This window comes from Thermobia domestica, chromosome 5, assembly GCF_964235325.1.
Source record: "Thermobia domestica chromosome 5, izTheDome1.hap1.1, whole genome shotgun sequence".
In the NCBI taxonomy this organism is placed as follows: domain Eukaryota; kingdom Metazoa; phylum Arthropoda; class Insecta; order Zygentoma; family Lepismatidae; genus Thermobia; species Thermobia domestica.
The window spans coordinates 1584752-1604513 of NC_137458.1; the positions used below are offsets into that span (position 1 = coordinate 1584752).

At 37.4% G+C, this 19762-nt stretch overlaps 1 protein-coding gene across 2 annotated transcripts in view; it reads right to left on the minus strand.

Moving 5' to 3' along the window:
* Positions 1 to 19156, minus strand: part of spict (magnesium transporter spict) — a 50414-nt gene extending 31258 nt beyond the window's left edge. Inside the window, exons 1-4 of one of the 2 annotated variants that reach the window (XM_081758096.1) lie at positions 18973 to 19156; positions 10390 to 10522; positions 8052 to 8174; positions 823 to 965 (exon numbers count right to left, since the gene is read on the minus strand). In XM_081758096.1, the coding sequence (XP_081614222.1) occupies positions 823 to 965; positions 8052 to 8174; positions 10390 to 10492 (369 nt within the window). In that variant the 5' untranslated portion in view covers positions 10493 to 10522; positions 18973 to 19156. Of the gene's footprint in view, positions 1 to 822; positions 966 to 8051; positions 8175 to 10389; positions 10523 to 18644; positions 18793 to 18972 lie in introns of those variants that run through there. The other variant, XM_081758097.1, reaches the window with a different exon arrangement.
* Between the last annotated feature and the right edge of the window lie 606 nt (positions 19157 to 19762).

The window sequence follows — 19762 nt, forward strand, 5'->3', positions numbered from 1 at the left end:
CCCCTACCATAAAAAATCACTGGATAATATTTTTCGCGTTCTCTTCCGTCGTTCTACCTTTTGGCCATTTTCTGTAGTTACATCGTTTACTCAATTGTTTTCTGTGCGTGGATACAATAACTTGTTTTCATAATTAAGATTACTAACACTACTAACTTTACTAAAGTTACTGCTAATTTGGCCTGACCCTATAACGCCATCATAATCTGCTATCATGTGAACAAGAGCGAAGGGTCACAGACTTTTACTAGTGTTTTGGCTATCTCTCATCCATGTATACATATTCTTTGAGTGCACCTTTTGACTCTTGACAATGCTCTCCTAGCAAATATTCGGAAATGGATATTCATTAAAGACATACACTACAAGCACCCAAAATTAACTAATTGTAAACGTAATCAACTACATAAGACACAGGGTGGTGCTCATGAGGAACTATTGGAAGTAAGAAAAGTAAATAATTCACTAACAAGATTAGTTCTCTTGAAAGGATACAAGCTGAAGAAGGCAATACTGTTTGTCGAAACGAGTGCCTTTGGGTAAGTAATTTTTAATGAATACTGAATATGCATCCTATTAAAACAAGTAGATATATGAAGTTTCAATATTCTACTGGAGTTGAGACTAGAAAGCATATGAAAGCAATAATTGCGATCCTTCACTTTTCATTTCTACATTTTTTAAGTATCAAGGCTATGAATATTTACGGTAGCTGCTTTTCGTATGAAACACAGAGAAAAATACTTAGCACTAAATAGATATAAAAGATCTTTTACTTGCATTTTTACCTTTTTCTACATATATAAAAATTGTTTCTCTTACCTTACCAAGTAAATTGAGCTTTTCATTTAGAAATCGAGATGAAAGCACCGCCGAAACCAACACACTAAGAGCTCCGAGAGGTGTCACTAAGGATGCCGGGGCGAAAGCATACGCTGCGAAATTTGCCGCTTCCCCTACTCCCACTGAAAGAAACAAAATATTGAAGCTATAGAATAATTATTTATACCCTTCGCTTTCATGCAAAGAAACAATCTGCCATTGCGGCTAATGAAGACAACTACGGAAATAATCGGCGTGAAAGTTAGTGTATTAGTGGACACCAGAAAGCTTCCCTTCAACAGTGTTATTAATTACACTGCTTCAAACACAAGAACACTTCATTTTAAGCTTTGGTGTCTTGCGTCCTTATGCAACGCCGAAGTTTTTAAGGATAAGGCCTATTAATACCGTGGGGTACGAAATACGGTCACGGACCATCATGCACAAAAAAACCGTTCCCCACCATCCTATCTTGTCTCCACGAGTGGTGGATTACACGACTACGTCACCGGCTCTAGCTGAGCAAGGATAGGGAGTGTGCAAAGTACGTTTGGTTGCTTGATTTAAACTTTAGCATCCCGTTCAACACCAAGCCTATATAAGATGAGGACCTACAGCTTAACGTGGAATCCGGATCGCATGAGCTCTTAACTAAAAGCGTAAAGTAAGGTCCCTGTACGTATTCGCCGAATCTTGACAGAAAGATGGACAAAGCACCGTCAAATATGACACTAAACCCTCCAACAGCGTTCAGGATATAGGACTAAAGAGGACATAAGTTCGTGTGATTGTACCTCCAATACTAACAAAGGGGAGCATCCGAAAAACTACTGAAGAAAATCACTGTAGAAATAAAAGGTCCATTGGATGTCATTCTACGCTTAGTCACGATTTCTGTAACGAACAACCTGATGTATATTTATATTACCCTCTTCTCTTCTCGGTCTACATGCTCCTTCGTGACCAGTGGCTATCACGTGTGCTTTCTATTCGTGGTCCGGGGTTCGATTTCCGCAGTGGTACTTGCCTTGGATTCCACTTTAAAGAGTAAGGTCCATCTCATACAGCCTCAGAGGGGCTAATCCACGCCAAATCGTACAGCGAAAATGCAATTTTACACCCGACCACCTCCGATTGCAATGAAATTTGGTATACAGTATCTTTAGACAAATATAAGAACCCGTATTTTTTATTTTGCCCATATTAGCTCTGGTTTGGTTTTGACAGCCTTCGAAAGAGAACTCTGCCCGACGATTTTGTGTATGCTGCGATTAATGAACGGCATGTCCCTCGGAACTTCAACTGAGCACCATAAGGCCACGTTTGACCCAAATGTATTCAAATTCATCAGACTAAATGGAAATTGCATGAGGAGTTTACAAATCAGGTCCAAAACGGCATAATTATATTTCCAAACCATGAAATTTAGTTTCAAAATGGCGGAATAGAATTTTTCGAAGGTACTTATTAAATTACGCATAACTTTTTTCTCTAAGAGGGGAATTCAATGAGTAAATGCCGGTTAAGGGAGTACATAATGCTCTATTAGGAGAATAAAAAATATCCGTGGGTTTTGGCTTGTAACAGCCTATAGAGCGCCTAAGTCAATTTATGACCTTAGGTTTAAGAGTACGGGCAATACACCATAGATATTACAAAATATTGCATTTCGTAAAAGAAGCACGGCACTTGGTAACTGGGGTAGTAGTTTCTAACAGAAACTATTTTATTACAGGCCCCATGAAAATATACCTTAAAAACCAAGATGGCGGCATCGCAAAATGGCGGCACATGGTAGCTAGTTTTACGTCATGCAAATACAAATTGATGTAGGGCCGTGTAACAAAATAGGCAACGTAAATATTCATGTGAACGCTATGAATACAAAATTACCAGACCACAAAGATATTGAGAATTCAAGATGGCGACCTTTCCTAAATTATTGTTTTGGGAGCTATGTACTGCAAATTCCAAAAGAAATGTTCACTGTATTTAGCAAAAAAGTATACCGCTTGAGAAAGCATACTTTCCTAAGTTATTTTAGAACGAAATCGGACAAGAAAACTCCCGTAGGATCCAAGATGGCGGCCTCTGCAAATGTCAGCATGTAATGCAAATGGTTTCCTTATATCTACACTACAAATCCAAGAAGAGGCATACAACTTCTGCAGAGAAAAATATGTATTCACATTAATATTTAAATATAACACCTTCAGAAGATACACTTTAGGTTTCAAGATGAATTTGATAATTGAATGTTTTGTACGTAGTTAGGCAGCAGTTGCGGCTCGTGACTGATCTGGTAGAGCTAACAATGACAATTTGTAGTTTACCGTGGTCAATAGGGCATTAATGGAGAACTTATGCTGAATTGAGTAGCAATGTAATGGCGTTACTGTCAGCTGACACTCTAAAATCGAATACCAATGAGCGCTTGTATTGCAATATACAGTGCATACGATCCCAAACAATGTCGCCATCTTGAATTCTCAATGTCTTTGTGGTCTGGTAATTTTGTATTCATAGCGTTCACATGAATATTTACGTTGCCTATTTTGTTACACGGCCCTACATCAATTTGTATTTGCATGACGTAAAACTAGCTACCATGTGCCGCCATTTTGCAATGCCGCCATCTTGGTTTTTAAGGTATATTTTCATGGGGCCTGTAATAAAATAGTTTCTGTTAGAAACTACTACCCCAGTTACCAAGTGCCGTGCTTCTTTTACGAAATGCAATATTTTGTAATATCTATGGTGTATTGCCCGTACTCTTAAACCTAAGGTCATAAATTGACTTAGGCGCTCTATAGGCTGTTACAAGCCAAAACCCACGGATATTTTTTATTCTCCTAATAGAGCATTATGTACTCCCTTAACCGGCATTTACTCATTGAATTCCCCTCTTAGAGAAAAAAGTTATGCGTAATTTAATAAGTACCTTCGAAAAATTCTATTCCGCCATTTTGAAACTAAATTTCATGGTTTGGAAATATAATTATGCCGTTTTGGACCTGATTTGTAAACTCCTCATGCAATTTCCATTTAGTCTGATGAATCTGAATACATTTGGGTCAAACGTGGCCTTATGGTGCTCAGTTGAAGTTCCGAGGGACATGCCGTTCATTAATCGCAGCATACACAAAATCGTCGGGCAGAGTTCTCTTTCGAAGGCTGTCAAAACCAAACCAGAGCTAATATGGGCAAAATAAAAAATACGGGTTCTTATATTTGTCTAAAGATACTGTATACCAAATTTCATTGCAATCGGTGATGGTCGGGTGACACCCCTGTTACGATTCGGCGTGGAATGACCCAGAGGTGAAAATGGGCATTAAACCTTAACGAACTAACCAAGGAATCCCTTATAGAGGCTATCCTTTGGTCCAGGGTTCGATTTCCGGTAGGAGAGCACTCAACCCATTACGATGGCTCGGATTAAGTGCCGTGCCGCAGGGGGAAGGAGGCGAGCGGAGCGACGGCCCCAGGCGCCGAAGTAAGGGGGCACAAAATTCGGGAGGGAAAAAGAGACTTACTTGTGGTCTCATATAAAGTATTAATTTACCTAGTTCTGTCAACACTACAAACTAGTATGTACTTAAATCCTCTTCCTGCTTTAGGAAGTGGTCCTATAATGTCACTCATGTTAAGAAAAATGCATGTTCACATATGTAAAATGGAAGGGAAAAAAATAATAAAAAGTGCTCAAAATTAAGGAAAAGTACGGTTTATTTTTGAAAATTTTCTTACGCTTCGCTCCAGTCATGGTGGCGCTTCGCGGCTGGTTTGTCAACCTCTCATATGTATGGGGGCGCCGTTGTATACTCTCGCTCCGGGCACTGATTTTCCATGGCACGGCACTGCTCGCATTTCCCCTTAAACTGTAGGTCCAGGTCTCATATAGTATCGGCGCTCAAATGAACGCTAGGGGCCGCGGTGGCTCAGTGGTAAAGCATTCACCTCCAGTGCTTGGGGTCCCGGAAAATGAAATCTTTAAGTTTTACGTCCCACGGTTATGCCGGTTAGGCTAAAGGAGACGGTGATGATGAGACATGAGTGAAATGGTGGAATGAAGAAAGTGGGAGGAAACGGGAGAACCCCGAGAAAACCCACGAGCGCGGTGTTTGTCCACCACAAAGTTCACTTGGCGGGGGCTGGGATCGAACCCGGGACCCCAAGCACCAGAGGTGAACGCTCTAACACTGAGCCACCGCGCCCCTCAGCTTGGGGTCCCGGGTTCGATCCCAGCCCCGCCAAGTGAACTTTGTGGTGGACAAACACCCTGTGTGTGGGTTTTCTCGGGGTTCTCCCGTTTCCTCCCACTTTATTCATTCCACCATTTCATTCATCACTCATCATCACCGTCTCCTTTAGCCTAAGCGGGGGACGTAAAACTTAAAGATTTTATTTCATTTTTTCAAATCAACGCTAAACTTCAACAAACAATACTATCACTATACTCAAGGGTCTCTTTCCTACAAACTTGTATCTATAACCCTATACATTCTTTCTACGTCAGCGATGTGTTTCACTCCTTTTAGACGTCTTAATCTTACTAACCGCATTATGTTCGGTTGTTGGGTTCCGCACTGCGTAATCTCCATTCATTTATTCGATTCTCTGTTGCTACAACCCTCAACTTCTGTCTCTTTATGTGAGCTTAATGACCATTATATCATGCAGTGCAACGGACACAATTACGCTTTTACAAATTTTTGATTTCAATTTCTTCGATGATAGTAGCAATGAAAGAAATATTTTACATAGAGTATCAACATACATTTTCCATCGTTAATCTAGTTATTATTTTCTTGAATTTGTTGGTTATGTGTACGATATTTGCATTCAGATAAACAAAACTACGCAAAGCACTAGTTTATTCGATTACACAGGGTACCTATAAATTCTTTATTCAATTTTAAAGTGTTATATCTTGAAAATAGTTAATCGTATTTGAATAAAAATTCTTATAGTTCAAAAGACATAGGGTACACATATTATCCGATTTTCAAGTGCTACATTAGCTTGAAGAAACAATACAAATCTGTTATAATATGCAAAATATTTGTAGTTGAATCAAATTTTCGGTCCATAAATATTCAATGAGGCTTCTTAAGCCAACAAACCATACATAAATCGATACTCGGACCTCTTTCCACATTTTGAACACTGATGGGGAGCTAGCGAGTTGACTGATAGTTGGTGGGAAATGTCACTAGTGTGCGTCACTCCCGCATGTTACTTATATCATCCGCCAACCAAACGGAACTTGGAACACACCCTCTTTTGAACTGTAGGCATTTCATTAAAATACGAATAGTTTTTTCAAGCTGTAACACTATGAAATCAGATGATTTTACAACACCCTGTATTAAGATTCACCATTATAATCTATTAATAACATTCTAAACTGTGTTAGTATTTCGTCATTACAAAAATACCTTTCATCGGCAATATCCTGTTGTTATAACAAAATATAATAACATAATTTATGTTGCTATAATACAACTTAACATATATTATTAACTGTAATGCCTTGTCCAACTTTATTTAGCTGAATAATAATTCACACAAAATTAATATACAGATTTTCAAGTTGATGTTATCAGTTTCGGTTTGTAACCATTTTTTTTTTTTTTTTTTTTAAACAGTAATTTCCAAACTGATCTTCCTACACGCCGTTTGTGAGATTCTCTCACGCCGATTTTCTTAATTACTCTGTATTATCTCCTGTCAAGTCTACCATCGTCTGCGTATACCTAGGTAGAATTATTTGATTTTCAGTTTGGCGTCCCTTTCAGCAGTGAGACTATATAAGATGTGGATATACAATTTAATGTGGATCCGAACCATATTAGCTCACGCCGGGAATCGAACCCGGGTCTCCTACGCCAAAGACGCGTACACAAACCACTTAGCCACGAGGAACTGACCTAAGTAGAAGTAACTGGTTCTATTCATTTACTGCATGTACTCTACTGCTATCTTTAATTTTTCTAAACAATCATTCTAAACAAAAGGCATAAAATTAAGAGGATAATGTATCTTCATTGCTTCGTAATATTATGAATTTCAACCGAATCAAATAGTTTTCTTCCTATATAACGATGTGCTTACCTTTGTCATCTTCGAGATAGTTTATATTTATATTTCGATTTAAGCGGGGGTCATAGTCGCAACTGTTTCTTATCTCTCAGAGACTGGAACTATAGATTTATAAAATAACCTTCATCGGAAAAACTGTTACAAAGACAGTTGTTTTCTCTTCTAATTGTTAATAAAATGATACTAAATCGGAACTGAAATGTTGAAAGCGTATTCAATTATAACTCCTATATTGTGCTTTGTGCGGTTGTTTGTGGTGAGATTGGAACAAAATTTCGTTTTGTTTGAATCACATAACAATGGTAACAGCGTTTGTGTGCGGAGAGTTTTGTATGCATTCAGGTTGTTATTGGCGAAGCTTTCAATGCACATGCGCTGGACGGATTCCAAGTTCGATTCCCGAGCTTGGTTATTACGTAGGTATCCTTTGCCCTCCGCAGTAATTATAACAAATATTCCCAGCATCACCTGAAACTATGGTAGTTTAGTCCAGGAATTCTTTGAGCTCATTCTCTTTACAGGACAGTACACGTACGAGTTGAAATATTTAACTACCTTACCTTACCTTACCTAACCTAACCTAACCTTACCTAACGTAACCAAAACAAAGAGAATCACAGATGCAAAGACAGAGCACATTGTTACATATTAAGACGTGCCTTAACTTACTATTTGTTTTACCAAGGTACCTCTTCAGCATATTCTTGGGAATTCCCAGCAATAGTCCTTGGCGGAGTATAACCAACACAGGTGAAGTATGTAAAGTAAAATCCTATCTTATAACTACAGCTGAAAACTATTCAAAATAAGTCGGCAAGATGAGTTCCTTTGCAATTGTTAATCACAATTTACTAGCCTTTACTATCTCTTCTTTTTACAGTTTCTTAAAAATAAGATACACACCAATTCATATTAGATTTATATTCAACAGTCTTTAGAGAGTCTCGTAAAATAAAATAAATAAATAAATAAATAAAGTAGTTAATGGAATGGTAAAATGGGAAAGAACAGGATAATCCCCACGAAAGTTGAAGCGTACGATGCTAATAGCCTCTGAAAAAAGGATCTATTTGTACCAATTGTAAAGATATCCTATAACACTACAAAAAAGATTGTGAACTTACTCGATACCAATCCAGCCCACCAGATCCATTGTTTTAAGTACCCATAGCCACCAGCAGCAGCTCGTAGGCCACCTGCGCGATTTATCCTCAATAAAGCTTTCTTCTTAATTATAAAGCTAGATCCTGGGGAAGAAGGAAAGAAAGAAAACAATGAAAATAATTATTGTTACTTTGTAAGTGCTTACTGTAGATATAGAATCCACATTGAATACTTATACAGGATGTTTCAAAACAACACCGACAACGGTTGCAAGTTAATTCCTGACACCAAGATAAGACGAAAAGTATAGACCAACCTGGGTGCACAAATGCTTCCTTTCGGAGTTATAGATTGCCGAAAACAAGAAAAAATGAACTTTAAAGGTCCATAGCTCCAATACTATGGGGCCTACTGTGGTCGGGTCAAGACTTCACTTAAGAACTGGTATGTGCCCTATCCAAATATCCACGTTTCAGAATCCTGCGGTACTTCTGCGACAATTATTATAGAGGTAGTTGGTGAGTACTTCAAATTATATGCCTGTAGCCAAACTCCCTCTGTAAAAATTGTTGTGTGAGTACCTTAGGATTCTGAAACATGTGTTTTTGGATAGCGCACGTACTAGTTCCTCAGTGAAATCTTAACCCGACTGTGGTAGGTCCCATAGTTTTGGAGCTATGGACCTTTAAAGTTAATTTTTCATGTTTTCGGCAGCCTATAACTCCGAAAGGAAGCATTTGTGCACCCAGGTTGGTCTATATGTTTTGTCTTACCTTGGTGTCAGGAATCACTTCCCAAACGTTGTCGGCGTTGTTTTGAAACACCCTGTATATAAATGTATTTGGAGATAAATAAATAAATAAATGCCTTGTATCTGGAGATAAAAAAATAAATAAATAAACTAAAATAAAACACTGTTTGAATTATTTCGGATTTTCCCTTCTGGCACCTCTGTCAATGTCTTTTATTTGCTGCTGAATCGGAGACATATGGGGAAAGACAAAAACATGTTAATTTTAAGTTGTTCACAGATTTCGTAAGTTTACACTTATCATTTCCACACTAACAAGCACAGAAATGTACTAACGTTCTTAAGCACAAAGCACCAACTTTTTGTGAACAAGAAAAATACCTATCAACCTTGAAATACTGGAGAGCCTAACCACTGTGTAACGTTAAAATTATTATGTAGGCGCATGAGAGGATGTTTGAAATTAGCAAACAATTGGTTACTTACCAATAAATTTTCCCATGAGGAAACTAAGCACTCTCCACACGTAACGAAACACCAAGCTAAATTTCGTCTTCAGTGGCAAAGTAACAAGGATACAAACGGATGAGAGAAAAAAGGTTTGGAGAAAGGAATACATACCAGAGAATAGATGAATATAACGTGAAGGATGCCAAAATACCACGAGCAGAGCACAGTGCGAAAGAATGAGCTAAGTTGAAGGACGCGTGATGTGTATGTTATGTCACTATTGCGAGATCCAAAATATACATCAAGGATAGTAACCAGATTCTATCAAAGTTGCGAAAATCCAGATTAAAAGCCGGTTTATATTTGTGACTAAAGAAAGATTCTTTAATCTCCCGTTGTTTCTTTGTTTTTTCTGAACCTATCACATTTACCTGCTTTATATTATGTGAATATTGTTTCAAGTGAAGCGCCAATCCAGACATGCTCTCTTCTTGTGACTTTTCCTCTCTCATCCGTTTCTATCCTTGTTAACTTCCCAATGAATACGGAACTAGCTTGTTGTTCCAACACGTGTGAAGAGTGTCTACTTTCCCCACGGGAGGATTTATTGTACTAATACACAATAACACACTGAGCGAGGCTATGTGATAATATGTTAAAAAAAAAAAAAAAAGTATCACGTAACAGTTTCAACAAAATAACTGTGTCTTCATCAGACTTCCACTCCTTCTCTTGCACTTCCAGAGAAGGAGTGGAAGTCCGATGAAGACACAGGTATTGTGTTGAAACTGTTACGTGATACTTTTTTTTTCTTTTTTAACATATTATCACATAGCCTTGCTCAGTGTGTTATTGTGTATTAGTACAAAAATGGAAACAGGGCCTGGTAGAATAGTTATAGGATTTATTGGTAAGTAATCAATTTTTTGTTAATCTTTCACTAAATATTTATTTCATATATATATTCCACGAACCCCCTCATAACTGTACGGTTAGCGTTTGTGCCTTCGGTGCAAGAGACCTGGGCTCGGTGGGAATTCGTGTGGTTCGGATTCCACGTTAAGCTGTAGGTCTACGTCTCATACAGCCTCGGTGCTGAACGGGACGCTCCAAACTAACCAATCAAACTATATGTATATGTGTGTGTATATTCTTACCAATAAACACGCTGGAACTAATAGCTAATGCCAGTCCAATATAGAACTGAGTCGTATCATATGGTTGAGCGTCTAGTTTCGATGTTTCGTTGTAGGCTTCCATTACTTCGTGCTACTGCCAGAATTACTTGTCCTGAAAAAGAAGTAAATCACCTTGAAACTATAACAAAATATCATCAAACATTTTATTCATTAACTATGTCATCATTTCATGATTTCATGTCATCATGAAAGAAATATATCGTCGCTGCGCCTCGAAGAACCGCTATGTGTTAAAACCACAACTTCTCAGGAGAAGCAAAAAACATTAAAAACTCTTAAAATTTTGTCAAATACACGGAAACACTTGAAAAATATAACAAAATTGGTTCTACTTATATTATGCACTGGACATTGTTGTAGCTTGCTTCAACAATATTATATTACTATTTTTGTGTTTACCTAGCACCTTTTGCTCCTTCATAAGCACATAGAGGATTTGCATACATTAATCAATGGGTACGTGATGAGAACCAGAAGCCTTTAATTTCAATCTATAATTTTTCATTGTTGTGGCGAAACAATTCAATATTAACTTATGACATTATAAGAGACGCTCTCTGACAGCTTTCTGGTTTATTTGCACGACATAACTCATTTTCGACAAAAACGTGACATAGCGGTTCTTCAAAGCGCAGCGACGATATATTGTTATACTGGCCGAATAGAGTGTACAAGGAATGATCGCGAAAAAGGATTACAAAGCCTATTATGGCTTACGTATCTTGTTTCATATGTCTTGGCCAATTAGGACCTACGCTAGAAACATTTCCTGAATCGTTTTGTTCTATTCTGAATATCCTCTTTCTTGTTTTATATGTCTTAACCAATTAGGGTCTACGCTTCGAACGTTTCCTGAAGTTTTGTTCTATTTTGACCATATTGTTTCTTGTTTCATATGTCTTGGCCAATTGGGACCTATCATACAAACATTTCCTCAATCTTTGTTCTATTCTAACATCCTGTTTCTTGTTCCATATTTCTTAGCCAATTAGGGACTATCCTACAAACATTTCCTCAATTTTTGTTCTATTTTGAGTATCCTGTTTCTTGTTTTATATGTCTTGGCCAATTATGGCCTATGCTAGAAACATCTGAAACCAATTATATGAAATCTGCATTTCCCTAAAAATCGTTCCGGCGCCAACGGCCTTACCTTGAAAACAGACTTGGTAACCAAAAGGTTAAAGAAAGTATTTCTAAGTTAAAAGTCAAGTGTCGATTTAGGTACTAGTCACATCCTTCCTTCCTGTTACGCATAGAGCTTTTTTTTTTGTTTTTAATATATATATATATATATATATATATATATATACTTTTTCATTTATACTAGTGGACTGGATGAAACATACTCGCGGATCGCCACTTGGCAATCACTGCAATCATTTTAAAGAAATGCGTATGCTAAAGAAAAGGAATGGAATCTCATGATTTCAGCAAGCGCATACCCTGATGTCCTCCTTGCTCCCCCTCCCCCTTGCAGTTTAGTCTGTGGACAATATCTCAGATTCAGGTTCGAAACGAATAAAATAAGAAAGAAATGAAATCTTTAAGTTTTACGTCCCACGATTATGCCGGTTAGGCTAAAGGAGACGGTGATGATGAGAGATGAGTGAAATGGTGGAATGAAGAAAGTGGGAGGAAACGGGAGAACCCCAAGAAAACCCACGAGCACGGTGTTTGTCCACCACAAAGTCTACACGGCGCGAGCTGGGATCGAACCAGGGACCCCAAGCACCGGAGGTGAACGCTCTATCACTGAGCCACCGCGCCCCCATAAAATAAGAAAATTTCAGGAACGGAACTGCACCAGTTCACGCTATGAAAATAATGAATGCTGAGAGGCAAAAAAAAAAAAAAAAAAAAACTCGCATTATATGACAGCAATCTCTAAACTTGATTCTGGCTATACAAGTCACGCAATGAAGTTTTCATTCTATATTACACGTACCTTTTATTATTCAGTTTGACATCACAGCTTTGTAAGAAATAGAATTTACAATTCAGCAACTTACAAATAGATAAAACATCAACATCACAAAAACTCGTGACTACTTTTACATAATGCATAAAGTGGTTAAAAAGAAGAAAGAAACAAATTAAATCGATTAATTATTATCTTAACAACCCACGTGAAACTGCTTATAATACTACGATTGACATAAACTTATCAGATGTGGCTGAGTGAATACACTCAAAACTAACAAAACATGTGAGATAAAAACCTGCATACGTTTTATTAATCTTTAGATTAAAAGAAAAAAAAGTTAAGTATAATTACCTTTCCTATTATTGTACAAACAACAAAACATACTGCAAGGGTTTTGCATTGTTCTGCCAGAATTTATCAATAGAAAAATAAAATAATCTAAACATACAAAATTTACGAACATCAATTTCAGTTTGACTTCAAAACACTTAACATCTAGTAAGCGCAACTAAAACGTTTATATATACAGGGTGTTGTTACAAAAATTTGTCACAATGTTTTAGAAATACATTCTTCACATCAAAATTTAAAAAAGAGGTTCATTTGGACCCGTGGTTGGAAGTGCACAGTGTCGTACTTATAGGGTACCGAACATAGGTGTCCAAACTCGCGAGCCCGGCGCTCATGAGCTCGGCACTCGCGCTCAACCGGGCTCGGGCTCAATAATTGAGCGCGAGCCCGAGTGAGTGCGAGCTCAGTTGAGAGAAGTGATCGCGAGCCCAGTTGAGACAGTTGAGCGCGAGCGCGAGCGAGTGCGAGCCCAGTCAAAAGAGATGAGCGCAAGCCCAGTTGAGACAGGTGAGAGCGAGCGCGAGCGAGCCCAGTGGAAAATGACCATCTATGGTACCGAAAACGTGAAAAAATGAACTTTAAAGGTCCATAGTTCCACTTCTATAGGACCAATCGCAATCGGGTCAAAATATCATTGAGGAAAGAGTATACTAACTATTCAAATATTCATCTTTTAGAGCCTTCGGTACTTGCACAATCATTTTTAGAGAGGCTGTTTGGGAGTACTTAATCATTCTTCACTTACCACTTTCTAAAAATTGGTGTACAAGTATTGAAGCATTCTTCAACATAGATATTTGGATAGTTCACATACCAATTTCTCAGTGATGTCTTGACCCGACTACAATAGGTCCCATAGTAGTGGAGGTATGAATTTTTTGAAGTACGTTTTCGGCTCCCTATAACTCCGAAACTATCCACTTTTGAACACAGGTCCATTATGAACTCTTTTTTTCTTCTTATTTTGATGTCAGGAATCTTTTCCCAAAATATTGGGACAGTCATTTGTAACACCCTGTATATATAATCCAGCTGTCATTTGATTTGAAATTCATCCTTTAGTTTTGAAAATGGTCGTAGGTTTTTCAAAACGTAAACAGAATAGATTTCTAATCGATATACAACACCTGAATTAGCAGCATCTTTGGCGGACGAGATCTGGATCCGATTCCCGATGGGATCTCATGTGCTTGGGACTTCAGGTCAAGCTGTAGGTTAACGTCTCATAGCCTCAGTGCTGGAGACGTTAAACTCCAAACAAACGAAAGCAAAATCCAATCTTAATTACAGTCCCTCGACACGTCTTTTCACCTTTTTTTTAAAAAAAGAAAAAGAAAAGAAATAAAGTGGCTGCTGCCACTGCTAGTTTCTTAGACTCTCTCTCTGTCTCCTCAACAGTCATTTTAACAGTTGAACAGGCTACGCCTGCTCGGGCGGAGGGAAGTATAAAAGGAGTTCACATATTTCTGGTTCAAATCATTACCACCTCGTTTATCTCAGTTGCTTCATTACTGTTATAGAGCCCTTTGAAATTTGGATACTTGTGATACTTAGTAGCATCCATAGTGGCAACACTGAATGTGGTATTTGAATGTTTCGTTTTACATGTGTATTTGAAATATGTAATAATCTAAGTAGTACCATTTGAAAAAAAAAAAAAAAATGAAACTTTATATTGTGATGGTAACACTGTTAGTCTGGTGATATTGTCTAGTATGTCAAACATTTTTTCTCCTTTTGATATTTGCTTGGTACAAAATTTCAGCTATTTCTCTCAATTAGTTTAGAAGTTACAATGAGGGGTCACTTTAAGTGGTTCACCCTGTATAATGAAGCTATCTAAGTTATATTCCTAGCTATCTCCCACATAAAGCACGGACAGTTTTACACTCTCAGCAGTTTAACAATCTTTATGCCAGTTTTTCTACTACAATCCAGATACCAGCCTTTCAATTATTACTACCAGTATTTCGTAACTGGATTACCTGAATTTGCGACGTTTATGCAGAACTACAATATTGACCGCATGGGTTTTCGTAACTAAGCAGTAATTATGGCCTACTTCCATTAATACAACTATTGCATATTTTGGAGAATAACCTGCAGTAACTATCGTTGGATAAAATCGTTTTTCCGAAGAATTTTTCTTTGTTTAGGGGGATAGCAGTCAGTAAAGGTGACATCGATTTCATTTAGTGGAGTGTAGTGGTGAGTGCAATCTCATATAATAATGAAGTAATACATAAATAGGTAATTAAGAGACCATATAAATAATAATATTTGCACGTTAATTTTTGTGTGATAATCGTGATATTTATGCGCATTGTCTTACCGGTACCAATACTAAAAGTAATCGTGACGGTATAAGTTCCTCGCTCCTCCCTCCAGGTCAATTCAGGAATGCAGCGAGGTAATTCTGCGCCGCGTACTCTATTTGTTACAATATCTATTCATTACAATGTTCATTAGTTATAGTATTTATTTGCTGCAGTCCTTACTTTGTAACATTCATCATCATTTTACAGTGAGTACTTTCAGCATTTATCAAATGTATTCAAAGCAAATATTTTGACATGCAGTCAGATAAAGAATGGCTGTGCATCAACGTTCCCTCTATCGACATTTTTCTCTTCTACATGTTCTGTTTGGTAAAGTTGATTAATGTAACCTGATATTCACGTAGAGTGATTTCATTTAGTGTGTTCATTGAATTTTTATTGCTATAATTACATATTGCTGCCATTAATACTTTATGTACAAGATTTCTTACAAATTAAAGTGCATATTATGAAAGATACTTCGTAAGCTATGGAAGTGAGTGTACTTGCTGATATTCATCTCTTTCTGAAATCATTAGCACTTACCAATCTTATATTAAAAACTTATGAGAATTTACTGTTGAGTCACCTCCAATGAATGCATTCAGTTTGCAAATACCAGTTGTATTATTTCACTACGGAATATTTTTAATTCATTGGAGATATTCAGTTATTTTATAGCGACTGAAGTGAGTTCGCCTATCGATAATTTACTTGATACTACATTGCATTTATTCCTGGAAGCATAAAAAAGTAAAAGCTGTTTTTTTTTCTTCTTATAAGCCGCCTTCTAAAGGAGCGAAAATAATGCACAAGATAATTTGTTGCTATATTATTAAAACTCGATAAATATATGCATTAAGTGCTGTATCGCCGGACCAGTTTTAGAAAATTTACCAGATGAATTAGAGAATTTATTTTGGTCTGTGACGAAGAGTAAGTAAAAGTCAGGTGAGGGGAATAGTTGAAATTAAGAAAATAAAGTGCATATTAAAGTTCTTAAGTTTAAATGAAATCTTTAAGTTTAATGCCTCACGCTTATGCCGGTTAGGCTAAAGGAGACGGTGATAATAAGAAATGAGTGAAATGAAGAAAGTGGGGGGGGGGGAGAACCCGAGAAAACCCATGAGCACGGTGTTTGTCTACCACAAAGTCCACACGGCGCGAGCTGGGATCGAACCAGGGACCCCAAGCACCGGAGGTGAACGCTCTACCACTGTGCCACCGCGCCCCAAAAAATATTTGTTGTTGTTAGTTGTTTTTGATGTTGTAAGCGGCACTATATGAGGAGGCGCAAGGAACTATTTGGCAGAGAGGTACACTTGTTATGATTTATGGGAGAGAGAGTGTGGAAATGGCACGTAAATGCAAGATTGTGTCATATCGAGTTACATAAAAATAAGGAATGTCAGCTGTTAAAATTGTGTGAAAGCCATGGTCTACTAAACAGGCAAACAGTTTGTCGTAAATGTCGAAACGAATTGAAACTACAGAAAAGAATAGGAACGACAAACCAAACCTAATTTAGTACATTTTGGTACTTTTTTGGATGGCATTCAGTATCTCCCCAAAGTTGTGCAACACATAAGCCATGCATTTTGTGACATATGCGTCCGCTCCCTACAGACGCACCTCTTGCTGCCTTCCCTATTGGGCTCCTGCCCTGACTCGGTTAGATAGCATTCGTGCTTTTTACTGGCCCCGTAGCATAAGTTGGTTCGTGTTTTATGCACTAGTTTTTATTCCATCCGTTCACTGTATTTGGAACAATAATCACTACCAAGTAAGCCAGGGTCACAACCTAGTATTTTGGAGGAGAAACTAAATAATATTTCCTTCTTTTTTTTTTTTTTTTTCGATTTTCGTGTGGCCTGGCGATACAGCAGTATTGCCATTTTTAAAGTTTTAATAAAGAAATAAATAGTAAATTGGGAGCCAGGGCGAATAAGGTGTACAATTTAAGGTAGGATCTTCCCAGTATATGGTTAGTAACCTAAATGAGTTAACTATTGAATTTTTTTCTTAATTCCAATACCCCTCCCCTTTCATAGGTACTATACCTTGTAAGTTCGTCACGTGTGTCCCGCAACGAAATAAATATCGGCCCATATAAATTTTCCAAGGTTAGAAGACTAATTTTGTGATAAAAACGCACTAAAGTGGCCACACTGTTTCTGGGTGATACTAATAATTAAGTTCAAATTTCACGCGCCCTTCATTGCTTATCTTCATTTGTTCACCCAGTCGAAAATGAATACATACAAGAAATATATATTCTCAGGTTTATTTGTATGCGAAAATTGGCCCAAATCAATAATTTCCACATTCTAAGCCGGTATGTTCTCGAAATTTTATTGCCTTTTGCTTTACATTTTTTTTAAATGTAAAATTGTGTGCTATGTTCCCTTATATATAAAACAATGCACACGTATGTGCGTGTGTGTATCTGTAGCCAGAATTTCATATACAAAGGAGCCATCAAATATGGAACACAGATAATCTTTACCAGATTGAACTGTGTACGAAGCCGGGCTTGGGAAGGTCAAAAGCTATGCACGTTTCTTATCTAGTTATTTGTATGAACGGTGGCACCGCGTAGCGTAGTTGCTAATGCTCTTGCCTTTTCTGTGAGCGGTTCCGGGTTGGATTCCCGGTGGGAAAACTCGATCCTGAGTGAAATTCTTAATGAGTTTTCCTTATTCACACCAGGCAAATGCCGAGATGGAACCTAACATAAAAGTCCCAGGGATCTTCTTTCCTTCCCCTCTTCCCTGGACAGTCTGATCACTGGGGAAAGTTATCACTCATACGTAACGGGCTTATTGGTCAAAGATACCGAAAGCCCAGAAATGTTTCCTTAACCGTAATCCTAATTTCTATGGACGTCTTGTTTATATGCAACCCACTTTTTTTTTGTTGTTGTTGTTGTTCTGCGGGTTTACAAAGCAGCAAAGGATAAATAACCGGGCAATGGAATAAGACTTTGGCGTCCTTTCTTTCTTTTTATCTGTTCTGAATAAATATTCGGCAGCGATGGATGCTTATGACTTGTTTCAAATATAAAGTCGATGCACTGATTCGTTTTTTCTTAAACACGGAGAGATTCTAATTTACCGGTATTCAGAATTTTTCTATCGTCTTAGAATATAGGCCTATCAGTATTTTTTAATGTTGACATGACATAGGAAAATGTCAAATTCATTCTATCAAAATTTAAAATCATCTTTATCTTTTCTTTTTTTATTTTTAAGTGATAGTTTGGTGGCACCAATAATAAAAAGTCCAAAATCTCAAGTGGTGTTTTTCATGTAGATTCACCCTGCATACTACACACATAGGCCCTACTCGAGCTTTTATGTTAAGAGAGCTTTAAAAATTTTTAAAAAGTTTTTCTTTCCTTCACACTCTATTATGAACATCTCATTTCACGTTTCTAACAAACAAATAAATATGTAAGAAATGAACTTCAAATACAGAGTGGGGATCGTTTGGGGCTTGGCTCCACTTGCCTCCCCATGGGTACACCACTGGTCAATGAAAGCGTACAAAAAACATTGCTATATTTATTTATATTCATAATAGTAACAAAAAAAATGAAACAGTTCGATTTTACTTACGTGTTGGAATGCGTACACACAATTGACAGAACAATGTAAATTACTTCCGTATTTGTTTCATAAGATGTAGCAATCGATTATGGTAAATCTTATCGTAAAATAAACATCTTAGTCACTACACGTTATAATGCTACCTACACACTAACCACAAACTACACCACCGTCCTCTATTATGTATCTTTGTGCTGCTACACCTCGTGATACGCTCTTTTCGAACACAATTTATTAAAATCAAAAGCAAGTGTTTTCAAAATCGAACATCGTAATACTGATAATGAACAATATCATGTAGTAAAAAGGTAAAAATATGATACCACAACTGCCTTACCACTTCTCTTACAGTAACGGTCATTTTCTCCTTAAATAGAAAGATCATTGTCACCAGATAGTGAACACTTGTCTGCCTTTTATCACAGAACAAATTCCATTTCGATTACTCTCAGCTTCATCTCCCGTCAATTCCCGTGACATTGAATCAAGGGAAAATAAAAACACTTCAAAACATTACGTTCGTCTTAGTTCCGGTTTACACCACTATAAGGCGCTACTGCGGTAGCAGTCTTGTGGCGCTATCTTTCGCAATATTTTGAAACTTAAAGCAATAGATTGAAAGAAATCTCGTCCAATGGATGCTAAAGGAATGGTAGGTACTGTCTATCTATAATAACAAGGGACGTATATGAATTGTGACAGCTAGATATTTATCATCGTAGTGATATTCACTCGGTGCGGAAATACCTTGTTTACCCGCTACGTATAACGCAGTGACCCATTGGCGTAACCCCCCCAGAAGTCGGTCCTGGATCCGCCCCTGTCAAAAAGGCACGCTATTTTTGAAAATATTCAACGTCAAGGAGAAAACTTAAAGCATTTGATAACATTAAAATCTTTGAGCGACAGTAGATGGAACTGTAGATTGAAAACTATTCGTGCACTTTTAGAAAATTTCAGACCAGTAGTTGAATCTTTAGAGGAAATAGCAGATCACGATCAAATTTACGGCCCAGATGCGCATTCCCTGTTAAAAAAATGTCCATGACTTTTTATTTCTGTTTTGTATTAAACTGATGGGACATGCTCTTGAACACATGAATCAACTGTCCATGTACTTGATGTAC